Source organism: Centruroides vittatus, unplaced genomic scaffold, assembly GCF_030686945.1.
Source record: "Centruroides vittatus isolate TY-2023 unplaced genomic scaffold, ASM3068694v2 scaffold_3315, whole genome shotgun sequence".
NCBI classification, from domain to species: Eukaryota; Metazoa; Arthropoda; class Arachnida; order Scorpiones; family Buthidae; genus Centruroides; species Centruroides vittatus.
Window position 1 is genome coordinate 253,657 of NW_027122703.1, and position 16,346 is coordinate 270,002.

Here is a 16,346-nt window from a genome sequence, read left to right on the forward strand (position 1 = left end):
AACTTAAATGGTAAGTATTTTGTTGTTACACTGCATAACTGAACATCAGGAGGACAACCAGCATACTGGACATTTGACTGAGCTAATAATATGTTAGAACCTACTTGACACCATTCATTTGGGTTCATGTTCAATTATTAGTTCTGTTCAGATTTTTTTTTTGTGTGAAATCTTGTATATTATAGACATAGATCCATACAGTTAGCTTACTTTTTGTCATTCCCATAACATTGGATCTCTCTAACTTAGAACAGTTTTCTTTTTATTATTATTTTAATAGTGATAATTCTATTTTATATTTTTATGTTAATTTTAAACATCAAATAAGAGTAACGTATCCAGCAAGTAATATTTTGTATATAATTTTTGTTATTTTTAAATCAAATCTGTTACGTAACATTGTTTTATTTTGCCATTTTTTTTTAATTCTCTAGTTCTGTTTGCCCAAGAAAGATATTTTATCATTGCCAAAAAAGCGAAATATTTGTATTTTGTGATTTTATTTTCTCGAACATAAAAAGGAAATGTCTTTACAAGATTTTAAAATTAAAATAAATATTATCAAAGATTTTCCTGTTTTTTTTAATTCTTATTAATAAAACATAACATTTAATGCTAATTTATCAGATTTTTCAAATTTCAAAATAATAAAATATTTATTGATGAGAGATCGATTAAAAAAATAATTTCTGAAACTAGTTTATTGTCGTAATCAAATGTGAAGAATACAGTATTAAGGGATGTTAAATACTGGGAAAAAACAAGAAGAATGTCTTGTATAGAATTTTAATTGTATTGACCTTCTTTCATTTTCCTTAATCTTAATTTATTCATTATTTATAACTTAAATTGTAGACCTGAGTGTGTTAGTTCTGAGAACCATTAAATATGTTTTCAAGAACAACTTAGATATGTTAGAATTAATGTTTTGTTGCTTACAAAATTATAAATTCACAAAATAATTTTTGCGAATCGATTGATTTTTTTTAAAATAAATACTATTTAAACATGTCTTTACAAGATTTTACAAGATTATTTTTGTAAGAGTATAATATAATTTAAAAATTTTTTGAATACAAAGAATATTAAGGCAAATTTTAAAAATAAAATTGGCAAAATTTTATTTGACAGCTTTCCATAATTTAAAAATAAATGCTGATACTATCAGTGGGATCATTTTTACTAGTTACAATTTGAAAAAATTTGTTCCGAATATTTTATGAACCTTATTTGGACGAAATGAAAATTGAAATTTCACAAATTCTTTCTGAAATCAACAAAAAATGTTAAAGTAAATTCAAAAATGTATATACAAAATTAAATCTTGGTGACATTAAGGCTGAATTTTTTTTTATTGTATGGCGTACTGTATCTTCAAAATTTAAAATCATGTAAGTTCGTATTTAAATTCGTGTTTTTTTAAACTTGCATATTCTATACATCAAATAAAATTTGTCAAATTTTGGTTATTGGCTAATTGAAACTTGTTGTTTCCCTTAATTTAATTTGTATTTTAATTATTTTTTTAAAAAAATTGAGTTTTTTGATGTAAATTTGGATAATTTGAAGCCGGTACATTTTTCATATTTTGATTACAAAACTCGGAGAAAGCAGCACATTCTGTAAACTCTTGAGGCACGGATGGAATTGTTGCTTGTTTCAGTTTGTGGAAAAACAACTGTTAGATGCCACATATGTAGATAAATGTGGAACATAAGTTTAGTTTAAAAGTTGAAGTGATTTAAAGGACAAGGAAACATTTAAATATGTAATTTATCATTAATAATGTTAACTTGTATCTTTGTAGTTATGTTAGAAAAAAAATAAATTTGCTAGTCACTTGTCAAGAATTTGTATAAATCTTTCATAATGCATGACTTAAAATATTTTATAATTGACTAATTCATTAAAAATAAGGAAACTTTTAATTGAAATAATTCAAGGTAAGTTTTTTTTTTTTTGTACTGTACATTATATATTATAGTTTAAATAATTTTCTTTCATATTTCTTGATTTTCTTTTGCCTGTCATGGGTTTGGCTAGTTGGTGAGATAGAGCTCAATTTGAAATTCAGTCTGTATTCCCAAGAGTGGTGGACTGATTTGTTACTACTATTGTCGTCTGACCTATTGTATTTGTTAATTTTTCTTTTTATTATTTTTAACTAAATAAATATTATGATGATATAATTTTTATTGATAAATTATTTATTAAAATATTACATCTGTGTGAAGATAATAGCTTCTAGTTAGATAAGTTAAAAGAATTTAATAGTTTATCTGATTAATGAAGTATTTAACTAAATTTCTAATTTATTTAATTTCTAATTTATTAAATTTCTCTTTTGAAGTAAAGCTACAGATTAGTCACTTTACAAAATCCTGTGTACAAATGAATCTGTTTATTATATATCTTTTTGCATATTTAAGAAATTGTCTTCTCAATTCATCCTACTTTCCATCTTTGTATTGAATAATATACTTTGATAAGGGTTATACTGGACTCAACCTTTCTAAAATTCTAAGAGGCTCTTATCTGCCTCAAAATGCAAAAAAAAAAAAATTTTTTTACCTGGAGGGACTTTAACAACTGTATAATTATATTAATAAAATAGAAATTTAATGGTTACATCAAACTTTTTTTACTAATATCCTTATCATATTACATCAAACTATATCATTCAATACTAAGATATAAAAAAGGACTAATAATGACACCTTGATTTATGTTTTTCTGTACTTGTGAATTTTAATTATAATTGTCATTCTGGGTTTTTATTAATTTTAGCATTTTAATTCTAATCCCATTTTTACTAGTAATTATAGTTTCAATATACTACATGTGTAATTGTAATAAATATGAACAACATATAAAAGGAAAAGTAAACTCAGTCTAAACTCAAATCATAATATATTTAAAAATTTTGGTCAAGTTTTGTTTACTTTTTGATGGACTTGTCACATACTCTGTTAGTATCTGATGTCAGTTATTTCTTTCTGCCAAAACACCAGTCATACAAAACAACGAAGTCATTCTAAAGGTTAGCTCACAATGCTTAGCTGGTTAGCACAAAAGTTAGCTGACAATGATATAGTGAAAACAAATGAGGAACCATAGTGATTTTTTTTTTTGTTTAGTTAAACTGGTTCACACTATAAAGTGAAAATTTTCAATATTGATTAGTGAAGTGATTTGCTAAACAGGAAAATTTGTTGGAAATGGCATTACATATTTTGTATTTGCTCTGCTTTTTGCATTTGCTGCTGATCTGCTGTCTGTTTTGACTCACCTCAAGCAAATTTGCTTATTCACTTTAAATAATTGTTTGTTTTTAAATTTTTACAAGCGAATAATGAACAAGTGAGTAAAAAGTGCTGAATGGTACTGAAAAATATGATGTAGAAGTGCAGCAAAGTTATATAAATGAAAAACATCTAACTGAAGTGTTTTATAATGGTGAAAGTACCATGCAAAAAATTTTTAAAATATAATTGTGATAATATAAACTGATAAATGTATAAATGGGGCTAGACTGTGGATAATTGTAATAATCTAAAAATATTTTTTATATATTTAAAAGATTTTGAAATTTAAAAATTTTATAAATTTTTTATTTTTTAGATAGAGTATATGCTAGTAAAGTTCGACGTACAAAGGAAGAAAGCATGTCTCAGTTTAAGAGCAAATGACGTATTAGATGCATTAACAAAGAAACAAAGTGATCATCCAGAGTAAGTTTAATAAATATAACAATTATTAGTGTTATGTAAGCTAATTACTTTTAAAATTTTAACTTGTTTCAGATGTACACAAGTACTGGTACATGTATATATATATATTTCATGAACCTGTTATATCTTTGAATGTCAAATGATTATATGCACAATTATAAAATTTTGAAATACTGTGTATTTTTTAAGTCTAAACAAATGTTGTATGTAAGAGAAATATTTTATCAGCGATGAAAATGGATAATTTTAATCATTGCATTATGTCTAAAGATAAGGCTATGAACCTGTAAATTGATTTATAGTTTATATATTAAACCTAAATTATGTAATTGTTTTATCTGATGTCAATTGTTTAAAAATGACTAATTCCTATCTTTAAATTTGAAATCTTTTTACCCTTTTGTTATGTTAAATAATCTGTATAAACTAATGTTGATTAGAATGTTTCATATGTAGCTTTCAAAATTTTCTTAATTACAATTCCTTAATTGTGCTTTTTTCCAACTTTTCATTTATTAATTATACCTTACAATTTAGATTTTTGCAAAATTACATATAATTGAATGAAAATAAAATAATTCTTGATCGTTAGGATGCTCATTTTCTATAACTATTACAATTTTCATCTTTGATGTAACCAAGATGATCTTAAAAAAATAATTACTTTGTTTATTATAATAAGTAATAATAATAATTTTATTATATTAATGTCTAATATAATTTTTCAAAATCTTTTTAAAATGATTAGCTTTCTTGCATAAGCAAACTTGTATAGAATTTTTTTTTTTTTTTTTAAATTTGACATCTACTCAAAAAATCGATATTTTTTGTATTTTCCAGATACTTTTCCAAAAAATATTTATTTTAACATATTCAAATTTTTCATTATGATACAATTTTTATGTACTTTTTTTATATTTTTCTACAATAATTTTACATTTTAATATAAGAGTATTGTTATAAAATTTTTATAATGGTTTCATTTTGAAGTTAAGGAGATAAATGCTTATTTGATTTAGTATTTTGCTTTATAAATTTAAATAAACCATATAAGAATGAATACGTAAGAGATAATATTTATTTACATCAAAATAAATATCAACTTTGACGATAATTTACTTTTCATAATAGTTTTTTAAAAGTAGGATTAGTTTTTCAACTTTTGAGTGATTATTATTATTAATGCTATTTATTAAATCATATTGTATATAATTTTAGGGAAGTGAAAGCTCTCTGGCGACCAGAATTTGGTGCTTATATGATAGAATCATCCCCAGCAAAGCCTTATGGTGGCCTTACATCTCATTTCAATATTGTGGAAGCAAATATGAGAGCAAGGTAATTAAAATAACTTGTCAAAAATTATTAATTTTCTGTTGTCTCACTCTTTAAAGATTTTTTTTTTTAATTTCTCATATACTTTCTAGGATAAAATGCATTCAAAAAACACAGCACACTTTGTGATATAAAGAATAATTACAAAAATAATGAATATTCAAAATTCGTGTTGCTCAGTTAATCCCAGTAGACAGATTGAAAAGATATAGTGACATATTTCAAAAAGATAATTACTACTAAACAAAATTTAGCCAACTAATTTTTGACTTGTATAAGGAGAAATCTTAATAATAATATCCCTTGTAAAACACAACTTCCAGTTTCACTCAAACACTGTTTTGGAAATCCTCACAACATACAAAATTTCACAATTTAAGTGTAAACTTCATTATTGCGTGTTGTCTCAAATTTGCCTGTGGATTTTAGAATATTGAAATTTTCAAATTTATGCCTTTTTGTCAGGTTTACTTTTAATGAAAACTAATAGTACAAATTTTTTTTCTTTCTTGTCCTAGCTTTCCTATCAACCAGGTGGTGTTATTGTTGCTTTCAGACTTTAGTCTTTAAAATGATGAACAAAATATGGCAGTATCTTAGTATTTGAACACAAATTCTGAAAAAGTTGCTCAGTACTCAATTGAACAAATGCAACTCACCAGAACAAATTTTCGATTAATAGCAATTTTTTTTTTTTTTTTTTGGTCCGAAAAATTTGATGATGATGATAAATATGAAAATATTGCTGATATTTCTGATCAAAATTGACAATAAAGCTCAGATGAGGATAATACTTTGTAAAAAAGATAACACCATCCAAATAAAATTAATATTAACACACAATACAGTATTTTTAAGTGTAATTGTTAATTATCGATTGGAAATAAATTTGATTTGCTTTAATAAACATAATCCTCTTAGTAATGAAAATAATAGTATACTTTTGCTAACTTCTGGAATGTGATCTTTTGCATTAGTCTTGTTTTGTATCGTGCAGATTTGCATAACACAGCACTTTTTCAGAATGTAACTATCGTGTTATATGAGGGATATCTGAGGTTTTGTTAATTTTTGAGAATTTTCTAAAAAGTACATAGTAAAATATTTTATTAAGGAAGACAATACATAAATGTTTCTTTTTATACGATCTTTTCTTATTGCATTATACCCTTCATATAATGGACCTGATAGTATATAATATAGTTTGCATCCTATAGGTTATCCCCGAAGAAATTGCAAGAAAAATTTGTTAGTTTCAAAAAATTTCAAAAATAACGTTTACTTTTTTCTATTTTTTTTTTTATATATATATAAATCAAGCTTCATACACTGCTCCTATTGAACTTAGAAGTAAAAATTACTTAAATTTGATATAACACCAAATTTTTAAGGGTGGATTGCCAGTAAAACATTTTCTGAATTATTTCATGCTTTCCCGACATAAATAATTGCTGTAATTGAGTTTTTTTTACTGTGTGTCTAAGTTGAGAAATTGCTGTTTTAAGATTTATATAAGAGAACACAGTTTGTACGTTATTTTTGTTACTTTTGCACATGTCTTAGGACAGAGAAACAAATTATAAGTTTCTCAATTAGCTGCTTACCTTTAAGATTGACATTTTCAAAATATATCAATTAATGAAAATTATTTTACTAATTATATTTTATATTAGATAAATATTCTTATTTTTAATAATTCAAAGTGTAATTATAAAAAATTATTTGCTTGATTTTCAGTATTCAAATATCATCAGACTGATATGACAAAAATTCTCATTTTAACATAAATATTAAATATATTACGTAAATGCTTTTGAATTTTAACAAAAGTGTGAAAATAAGATTTATATAACTTTTAACAAGTCTTGTAACTTGTACAGTAGTAATATTTACTCTTTTACCATCTATCACATTGAAAAACACTATAGTTTTGTGTATAAAATAACTTTTGTTGAATAAAAAAAAATTAATCTGATTTTATTGCCATTGCATAAATTTAGCAATAGGATATAAAAACATTATTTATAAAAATATTTTAAATTACTTTTTGTTGCATTGTTTAATTGATAAGAGTTAAAAAAGTTGTGTAATTTGTGCTTCTAAACATGACAGGAAATAACATGTATTTTTAGTTTTAATTATGTTGAATGTTATCTTGATCCACAATAAAAAAAGAAGTAAATCAAGTTGTTTATCTGAAACTATAAATAAATTTTACTGGTGACTTAAAAATAAAAAAAGTTACATTTTTTTTTCATACTATAGAAATATAATTTATAAAATTACTTTTCATTATTTTATTGCATAATACTTAAACCTTTACGTTGAATGATTTTGAGTAATTTAATCAGAGTTTGTTATTTTCAATATTAAAATATTAATTGAAGTGTATAATTTTAAACTTTTTGGCAAATTTGATCCTGGAACTGCTAAAACATGATAAATCCATAAACAAAATTGTCAGTGTTGGGGTGGCTAATGGCAATAAGTAATTACACACAATTATTTTTACGTAAATTAATGTTGATAATTAAAATTACTACTATATCATTATCAACTATTATCATTAACTGCTGGTAATATAGTCAACTAATAATCATAAGTTAATTTTACCAGATATATGATTACTGTATTATCAGTTAAATTAATACAAACTAAAAATTTTTCAAATTTTATATTTTAACTATGTATTAACATTAGAAAAATTTTTTCAAATATTTTGGATTAATCTTTTCATGAATATAATGAAAATTTGTATTTTATTTTTTATAGAATTATATATTTAATTAAACATTCATCTTATGGAAAAACTAATTTTTTTTTTGTATTACCTATTAAATTAATTGGTTATTTAAAAGCTTTGCCTCTGGAAGATGTCAAACAACAAGTGTACCCGTTAGCATTAAAATTTGCTTCTTGTAATCACTTCAGGACTTTGACTAACCTACACAATAATAAGACATCTTTCTCAAGTAGTTTTATGTCAACTTTATGCTACATCAAGAAGCCTTTTTGACGTAGCATAAAGTAAAAATGATTTAAACTTTTTTGATGCAGAAAATTTTGTCAGATTATACAGTTGGACCCCATCTCTCATCCATACCATTGAAACTGTGGTTTTGAAGATTCTAGGCAGGAAATTACAGAATTTGACTATTGTTTTTAACAGCTAATGTTTGATTACAACAAATTACTGTATTGAGCAAATAACTAAAACATTCAACATTCTAAAGTACTGGATAAAATTGATCTATTGCTATCACCACATGTTGAGGTTGACAGAGCAAAAATGCAGCTTAAAAAAATTTTATTTTAACCCAAAGATAACTAACACTCAAATAAAATCATGCTTATTGGAATTTAACTATTTTTAAGTTATTAGAATTATCATTTCCCAAAACGTAACATTGACTGATGACAATATCTGTGATCACAACGAGTGGAATATGCAATATTTATTCAGTGGTGAAGACTAACAAAATAGCCAATTTTTTTTTTAAGACCAATTTAATTCAATGGCAATGTTTTAATTTGATTAATAAATTTAGATGATGATATATGTAAATTCATTTGCTAGTTTCTTAATCAATCAATCTTTATTAACATAAAAGGCCTTTCGCCTGTTACAAGGGACGAGGGTTGATAAAGTAACATGTTAGTTTACGTTAAGTACGTTTAAGCCAACGCTATTACAACATATTGTATACAAGTAGTTAATAGAGTTATACAAGTCATTCACCTTTATTTTCTAATTTACAATAGAGCAATGTGATTTACACCTTTTTAATATTTATTATTGGATTACTAACCATAGTAGATTGTATTTTTAAGTATTAGTTTACACATGATTCGAGCTAATATGTCTCGAACCTTAAATTGTTACAATTTTTAAAATAATTCTTCACATAGTTATATAACTTAGAGCAAATAATAATATCATATTTATCAAAGAACACACACAGGTCACTTTCATTTGAACAACTGGTTAATATACTTAATTCTGAATTATGGATAATTTCTTTTGCTTTACAACATTGACAGAAAATATGGAATTTAGATAATGGTTTGTTACATTTGAAGCATAAAGTTTGGGAAAACTCTATAAATCTATTATTAATAGTTATTCCATTATTATTCAGTATAAGTTGTATAAAAAGTTTTTTGACGTTGAAAGCAAGATTGGTTAGCATATAGTTGTTGTTATTAGACGGGTAATTTAAAATTGTTTTATACCAGTCTGGATTTTTCCATTTCTGTATATTGTCAATATCTTGAACGATTGAATTTCCCATAACTCTTTGAATTAATAATTTACTCTGTTGATCGGCTATGTTCTTATGTTCTATAAATAAACTCGTCGAGAATCCATACATATTGGATATCACAAATATCGAAAATATTCAATTTCTATTTAGAGATGTTACCTTTGATTTTTTTTGATGTAATAGATACAAAATTTTCATAGTTAGGTTCTCTGCATTTATAATTTTTATTAGAAACTTAAGGTATCTCTTTATTAATATGGTAATTAGTTTGAATCTACTTAACTCCAGTCTAAGAGCACTTCCAGGGATATTGTAATCTAGGTGGAAAATTCTATGGATAAATCTATTTTGAATTTTTCAAAGTTGTAAAATTTCTCTAAACTCCAAATTGGGGAAGCATATCCCAACGAATTCATAATTATTGCGTTAAAGAGTTGGAAATGTAGTTGAAGATTCTTCATTTTGGCCTTACGAAAAATCACTGAGATTATTTATTAAATTATTGGCTTTGACAACTGACTTTTTATATTATTTTTTGAAAGATAAGGTAGGAGTAAATACTATTTCCAGGAATTTTACTTCATTAGATACCTTCACTTCAACTCCATTAATATGAAAGGACATATGTTTTTTGGTAATTTATTGCCGTTTCTGAATATCAATATTTCTGATTTTTTTGGATTTATTGTCAATTTTAGTTCCTCGAAGTAAGCAGTTATTTATTGACTTTTTCTGCGGAGTGCAGCAGCTGTCGGTGCAAGTAATACTATGTCATCCGCATAAGTAATGGAATGAATAATTTGATCGTCAATTAGAAATTAGTCTTCTTCCCTCTTGAAACAACTATTTAAATCAAATATATAAAAATTGAATAAATAAGGTGACAATGGATCTCCCTGTAGCAGTCCTCCTATAAGTTGTAAAAGGTGGCCATAGAATATTATGATATGATGATTAAACAGGATATCTCCCAAATAAAAGATCAACCATTTTTATCAGGAAGTCACATGCATTATGCTTTTTCAGTTTTAGTTGTAGGTCGAATATACTGATAGAATCATAGGCTTTTTCCAGATCTAAAAACAAAGCAAAGACTTTTCGTCTTTTCAACAAATGCATATTGTGTAGGATTTCTGTAGTTATTGTAAGCAGTCCATATATTAAACCTGTTAGCTAAAATTGCAGTAAATATTTTACGGAATCCAGACAGTAGAGCTATTGGTCAATAATTGGAAGGCTCTTCTCTATTACCTTGTTTGTGTATCATTGCAAAGATGATTTTGTTCCATTCTTTAGGTATTAAACTTTGCTTGTAAAACTCATTGAATTGTCTGGTCAAGTAAATGGATAATTCGAGAGGAAATAGTTTTATTAAGTAATTAGGTATCATATCAGAGCCGGGTAATGATTTATCTCTTAGTTTGGTAATGACGTCTTGGATTTCTTATACTTTAAATATCTCTTCCTGACTTCTTGTTTGACTTGTCTTGAATACTGTTTGTGATAGTCTCCATTTTTCTAAGTAGCTTCCTGAGAAATTACGAAAAAAATTAATCCAACTATCATAGTCAACTTTTCTTTGTATCTTATATCCTGACTTTGGATTACGGAATTTGTTAACTATCGACCAGAAGACCCTTGAGTCTCTAGATTCAATTAGTTTTTTATTGATGTCTGAATAATAACTTTTCTTTTTAGCTTTGATTAGGTTGTTATATATCTTTTTTATTGTCTAAGTATTTCTTTAGAGATTCAGCTGAGTTAGATTTTCTAAATGACTTTAAACTCTTTTGTTTTTTAATTTTATGTTCATGACATTTATTATCATACCATACATTTTTGTATTCTCTCTTATTGGTACTATTACTATTTTTAAATCTATATTCATTTAATTTAAGTATAAGATTATTATAATTAATATTTGGCATGCTTTCTTCCTTCTGAGCTTGTAGGACATTAATTATAGTTCCTAAATCTTTTAAGAATTTGTTTGTTATATGAAGGTCTGTTACTAACATTTTTCTTGTTAAGTTTGTCATTAGCTCTATCTCACTACGTTCTTTGCAAATTTCCAAGACCAGCTGTACAGGGAAAAAGGTCCAAAATGTCGACATCCCATACTGTAAGAGACTTACAATAATCCAGCATGAGGTCCGAACAGATAACATAATCGATAATAGATTTTCTGTTTGGAGAAACAAAGGTGTACTCAGCGGGGACATCACCCCTTATTCTACCATTTAACACCAATAACTGATTACTTTGAACAAACTCCAAAAGAGCTGTACCTTCCAAGTTTAACAATTTATCTTTAGATACTCTCTTATTTATTATATTATCAAATGACTGAGGGAAAACAGTATCTATTTCCTCGCCTATACGAGTGTTGAAATTGCCACCGATTAGCCATAAAAACACTATGTTGGACCATTTTTCTATAAGATTTTGGGCCTCTTGGAAGATGATCTTCCTCACTGTAGAAGGAATATAGAATAAGACTATTCCCAAATAAGTATTATTCCAAGATGTTTTAATATTTTTGTTTAATGCTATAACTGTAAATATAAAATGATCAGATTTATAATGGCTAAATATTTCTCCTACACTCTTCTTGATCAACAGCATTGTCCCACGAGAAGACCAACCAAACTTACTTTTCCGTTGAGCTTTGCTTGTTATTATGCTATGTTCCTGTTCTAAAAAATTTTCTGCTTTGGACAGTTGTCCTCTAAGTTTCAGTAATTCCAATTATTGTATTACTAGCAGGTAGGCCCGGCGTTGTTCGGGCAAAAGTAACAATAGCAAAGATTAAGAATATTATGTTATAGTCACAAAAGAAAAAGAGTAATTTCATGAATGAACTAAGTATTTCTAAAGAAAGGCCGAATTTGAAAATTGAATGTTCTAATATTGTTCAATTTTCACGACGTGTTCTGATTATATCATTTGATTTTCATTGACTGTTCTAAAGAAGAAAAATCAAGAAAAACCGAACTAATCTGTTTAAATTTGAAAATCGAATATGTTCTAACATAGTACTCTTTTTCTTTTTTTTTTCCTCCAGCGCCTGTAAATCTTGCACGTCGCTTTCTCTTGTTCTCCATTGTTATTTAACACTTCCATCATTACTTAACACCTTGGTACTTAAATTTGGTATCCTGTGTACTGAATTTCAACTTTCAACTCCTAACCGTTTTAGCGAATATTAAGATTATTATGTTATAGTCAACCTTACCCGTTTTCACAGAATGCAATAATTGGGACCCCAGTTTCCAGACTAATTAGAGAATTTTTAGATGGGTCTAAAAAAATGTTCGATTTTCCGCAAAAATGAAAAAACTGCATCTGCGTCTTGCATGTCGCTTTCTCTTAACACTTCCATTGTTGATATTTCCATTGTTGACACTTCCATTGTTGATGGAAGTGTTAAGACTTAATCCTGTCCCTCTCCCCTGTGGGGAGGAATTTCAAAAAATCCCTTCTTAGCGTGCATCCTCGTGACGTACCCTATCTGTGTACCAAATTTCAACTTTCAACTCCTAACCGTTTAGGCTCTGCACTCATCATCATCATCATCGTCAACTCGTCTCGATTATATATATATATATATATATATATATATATATATATATATAGTTCATAAGTTCTTTGATCGAGGAATTATATAATTTACCCCCAAGACCCTGAATGTTCCAAAAATACCAAAAATTTATTCAGTTATCACTTTTTGTTTTTTCTCAATCCTTATCTCTATCTTCACCTCCTGAAATGACCAAATCTGCTCCAAAGTTGTTATTAATGTTATCCATTTCTTGTTCCAGTTCATATGAATCCAGGCTTATTCTGTTTTCTCCATCTAACAGTTCTAAATTTAATTTTTGATTAGTTCTGAAAAATGATTCAATTGTATTCTCTTTGGAGTTGATATCATAAGTATACATTATATTATCTTTTATGAAATAATCATCTCTAACTAATATTTTATTATTGCTAGCTTTTTCTAACTTAATCTTAGACAATATCTTTTTTTTTTTCTGATTTCTGGACCTTAAACATAAGTCTGTTGTTATTTTTTTTTCTTCGTTTCATCAACAATATTCGGTCATAACGACCAAAATTTCTTAAGTACTAAATTTCTGGCTTTAACAGTTTCCAACATGACCTTTATTATTAGTTTATTTTTGTTGTTTTTTTTTTTGTGTTCTAAGCCCTCTGTTTCTATGTTATTAAGTCCTAAGTCTTCTTTGATAAATAATTTAACTTCGTCTAAGACGTCCAAAGATTGGATTGAGTAATTGAAAATAATTATATTCTTTTTAGTAGTTTTGTTTAACATTCTATTAAATTCAAATTCGACTATACCTTTAACGCTAGTGGTAAAGTTGGACCTTGTTTCCAATGCATGTACCTTTTTGACAGATTATCTTCATCTCTGCTTTAGCTTTAAGGTTGTCTTCTTTCATCTTGTTAATTTCAGATTTTATTGTTTGGATTTCCAAGTTTAAGAGAGAGAACTTATCCTGGATCAATTCGTAAATAGATTTTAAGGTATAACTGGACTCGTCACCACTTTGTAGATCCGATTCAGCTGCCAGCCTGAAAAAGTCTTTAATAGTTGGATTCCTTGCAGTTCCAAGGATTTTTCTCCTCTTCTAGTAAATTTTCTTCTCCCAACAATTCCACTAGTTGATTATCCTCCTCCTCAACAACATTGGAATTTTTTTTGCGGGGTCTTCCTCGCCCCTCTTTTGCATAATTGATTGGCTAGTTTGAGGAGGGGAACGAGGAAAAGGACTGTGATTTGCTTCGATTCCCGCGATTATCTGCGGAATTAAGACATTATTATTAAAGTTTATAGAGAACTCATCGTAACTGGACACATTTTGTTATAGCCCAGTTTATCCATTACAAACTCTATCCAGACGCTCTGAAAAAAGTCACCAGCATGCTCGACGTCTGGAACACGCCCCCGCTAGTTTCTTAATGATTAAAATCAGAATCAATTTTTAATGATTTTGAAATGTAATAAAAATATAAACAGATATTCTGTAGTGCACATTGTTTAATTATTCTTTTGATTTTAGCATAATTTATTTTATAAACAACATAATGAGCAATAATTGAGTGTTTTGAAACTAATTTAGCAGTGAAGAGTGGAAATGATGCTTAGAAAAACTAATGATTATTTTGATTTGAATACAAAATAAACATTAGCTAGTTGAATTTTTACAGAAATGATTATGAACATGCAAAATTTTAAATGAAATATTTAAATACACACACTAATAAATATTGGTCAACATTGGCTGGAAGGTCAAGATGGTAAAAGTTCTGCCGCTCTGATTTAAGGATAAAATCCCGGATATGTTGGACCAAATTTCTCAACACTGGCTGAATCCATGATGAGCAAGAAAAATAATAAAAAGCAAAACTTTATGAGAATTATTGATCAGATGTTGTTTCCAATCTCAACGTGAACATTAAAACAGCATTAACCTGTCAGCTGCGCACTCGATAATCCGAAACAACACCGCTGTTGCGTACAGGTTTTGTGGTTTTTAAAGTGGTTTTTCAATTTGCGATATCTCGCTTAAAAATTGTAGTAGATATAATCTGTTTTCAGTTTTCTATCACGTACATATTACACTTTACGATTGTTAACTTCAAAATATTATGTACGTTTAAAAAAATTAATAAAATTTAAGATTTTAAAATATTTAAAAAATCGTTTTTTTATAAATTTTCCATTAATTTGTTACATACGTTACTTAGACATGTATATTTTCTGTCAAATAAAAAAAACTGCAGCTTTCTAAATCAACGTAGAGAAATAATATGGCCTATAGATTATAACGCCGATCGGCGTGGGGGGGTGGTGGCCTTTCTAAATCTAGGTTAATACACTTTTATTACTGATGATGTGTATTTGATTCTATTTATACGTTATTTAATTTATTGTACTAATAGTAGACTATAATAAGCGATTATTACTTTATTATATTAACGACTATACATGTATATCTTATGTATTACGGAAGTACCACCATAACCGGAAGTACTTTGTTTTTTGAAAAATTTATGGCTGAATGGCTTAAAAAACAAGCTTATTTGTTAAATAGGATAAATATACATAAAAATTTATTAAATTCATGCTAAAAATAGATAAGAATAACGATTTATAATTGTTTGTTTACGTTTGTAGCTGACAATGTAGCTCGAAGTTGGTATAACTTTTTCCAAGAAAGTTCCCACCCCACAAACCCAAGTCAATGCTTATTGGTCAAAGGATAGTCATTTAGCTATAATATACCAATTAGAACTTAACGGGCATGCTAACTAGGATTTTATTGTCAAATGAACAAAAGAAAGGTCTCCCATAGACTTAACATGGAATGGAGGAGTTTTGTGCCTAAATTTAAAAATACGGGGTGGTAACAAATATCTTATTCGTTGAAACAGACTTAGTCTATGTAGATAAAAGCCAATCAGTGCTTAAATCGCCACCAACTAGTTAATTACGAAAGAAAATTGACAGTTACTCCAACTGGAGTACTCCGCAACAGTTTAACGAAAACCGGTTACTCCAATAGCAGTACTCCGCAAACAACTGGTTAAACATTTAATTTGAGAATGATCTTTCTTTTACTTCTGATTTATAATCTATTTGTGTGCATTTACTTGTGCAATTTCTAACATGAATTTATTTTCATAAAATAGACATGCATTTAAAATATGTAATAAATTGATATGTTGTTTTACACCAAATCACTATTTATATTAAAATTATTATTATTTTTTACTTAAATTGAAATCATTCATAAATATTTTTATGTATTTTTAAGACGTGAAGAAGTAATGAAAGTTTTAGAGCCAAATGAAAAGCTAATGTGCTTAACTAGTTTTCCAAGGTAAGATAATTCTGTTTCATTTTATTAATGGAATACATTACATTTTCTAATATTTGTATAAGTTACGGAACATAACTTATACAAATATTCTGGACCTTAAACATAAG

At 26.9% G+C, this 16,346-nt stretch overlaps 1 protein-coding gene across 1 annotated transcript in view; it reads left to right on the forward strand.

Annotated features, from left to right (window-relative positions):
* Gclc (glutamate--cysteine ligase) overlaps nucleotides 1–16,346 on the forward strand; it is a 39,619-nt gene that overhangs the window by 5,898 nt on the left and 17,375 nt on the right. The window contains exons 2-4 of the mRNA XM_067286424.1: nucleotides 3,622–3,731; nucleotides 4,950–5,069; nucleotides 16,174–16,239. Of these exons, the coding sequence (XP_067142525.1) occupies nucleotides 3,622–3,731; nucleotides 4,950–5,069; nucleotides 16,174–16,239 (296 nt within the window). The remainder of the gene's footprint in view (nucleotides 1–3,621; nucleotides 3,732–4,949; nucleotides 5,070–16,173; nucleotides 16,240–16,346) is intronic.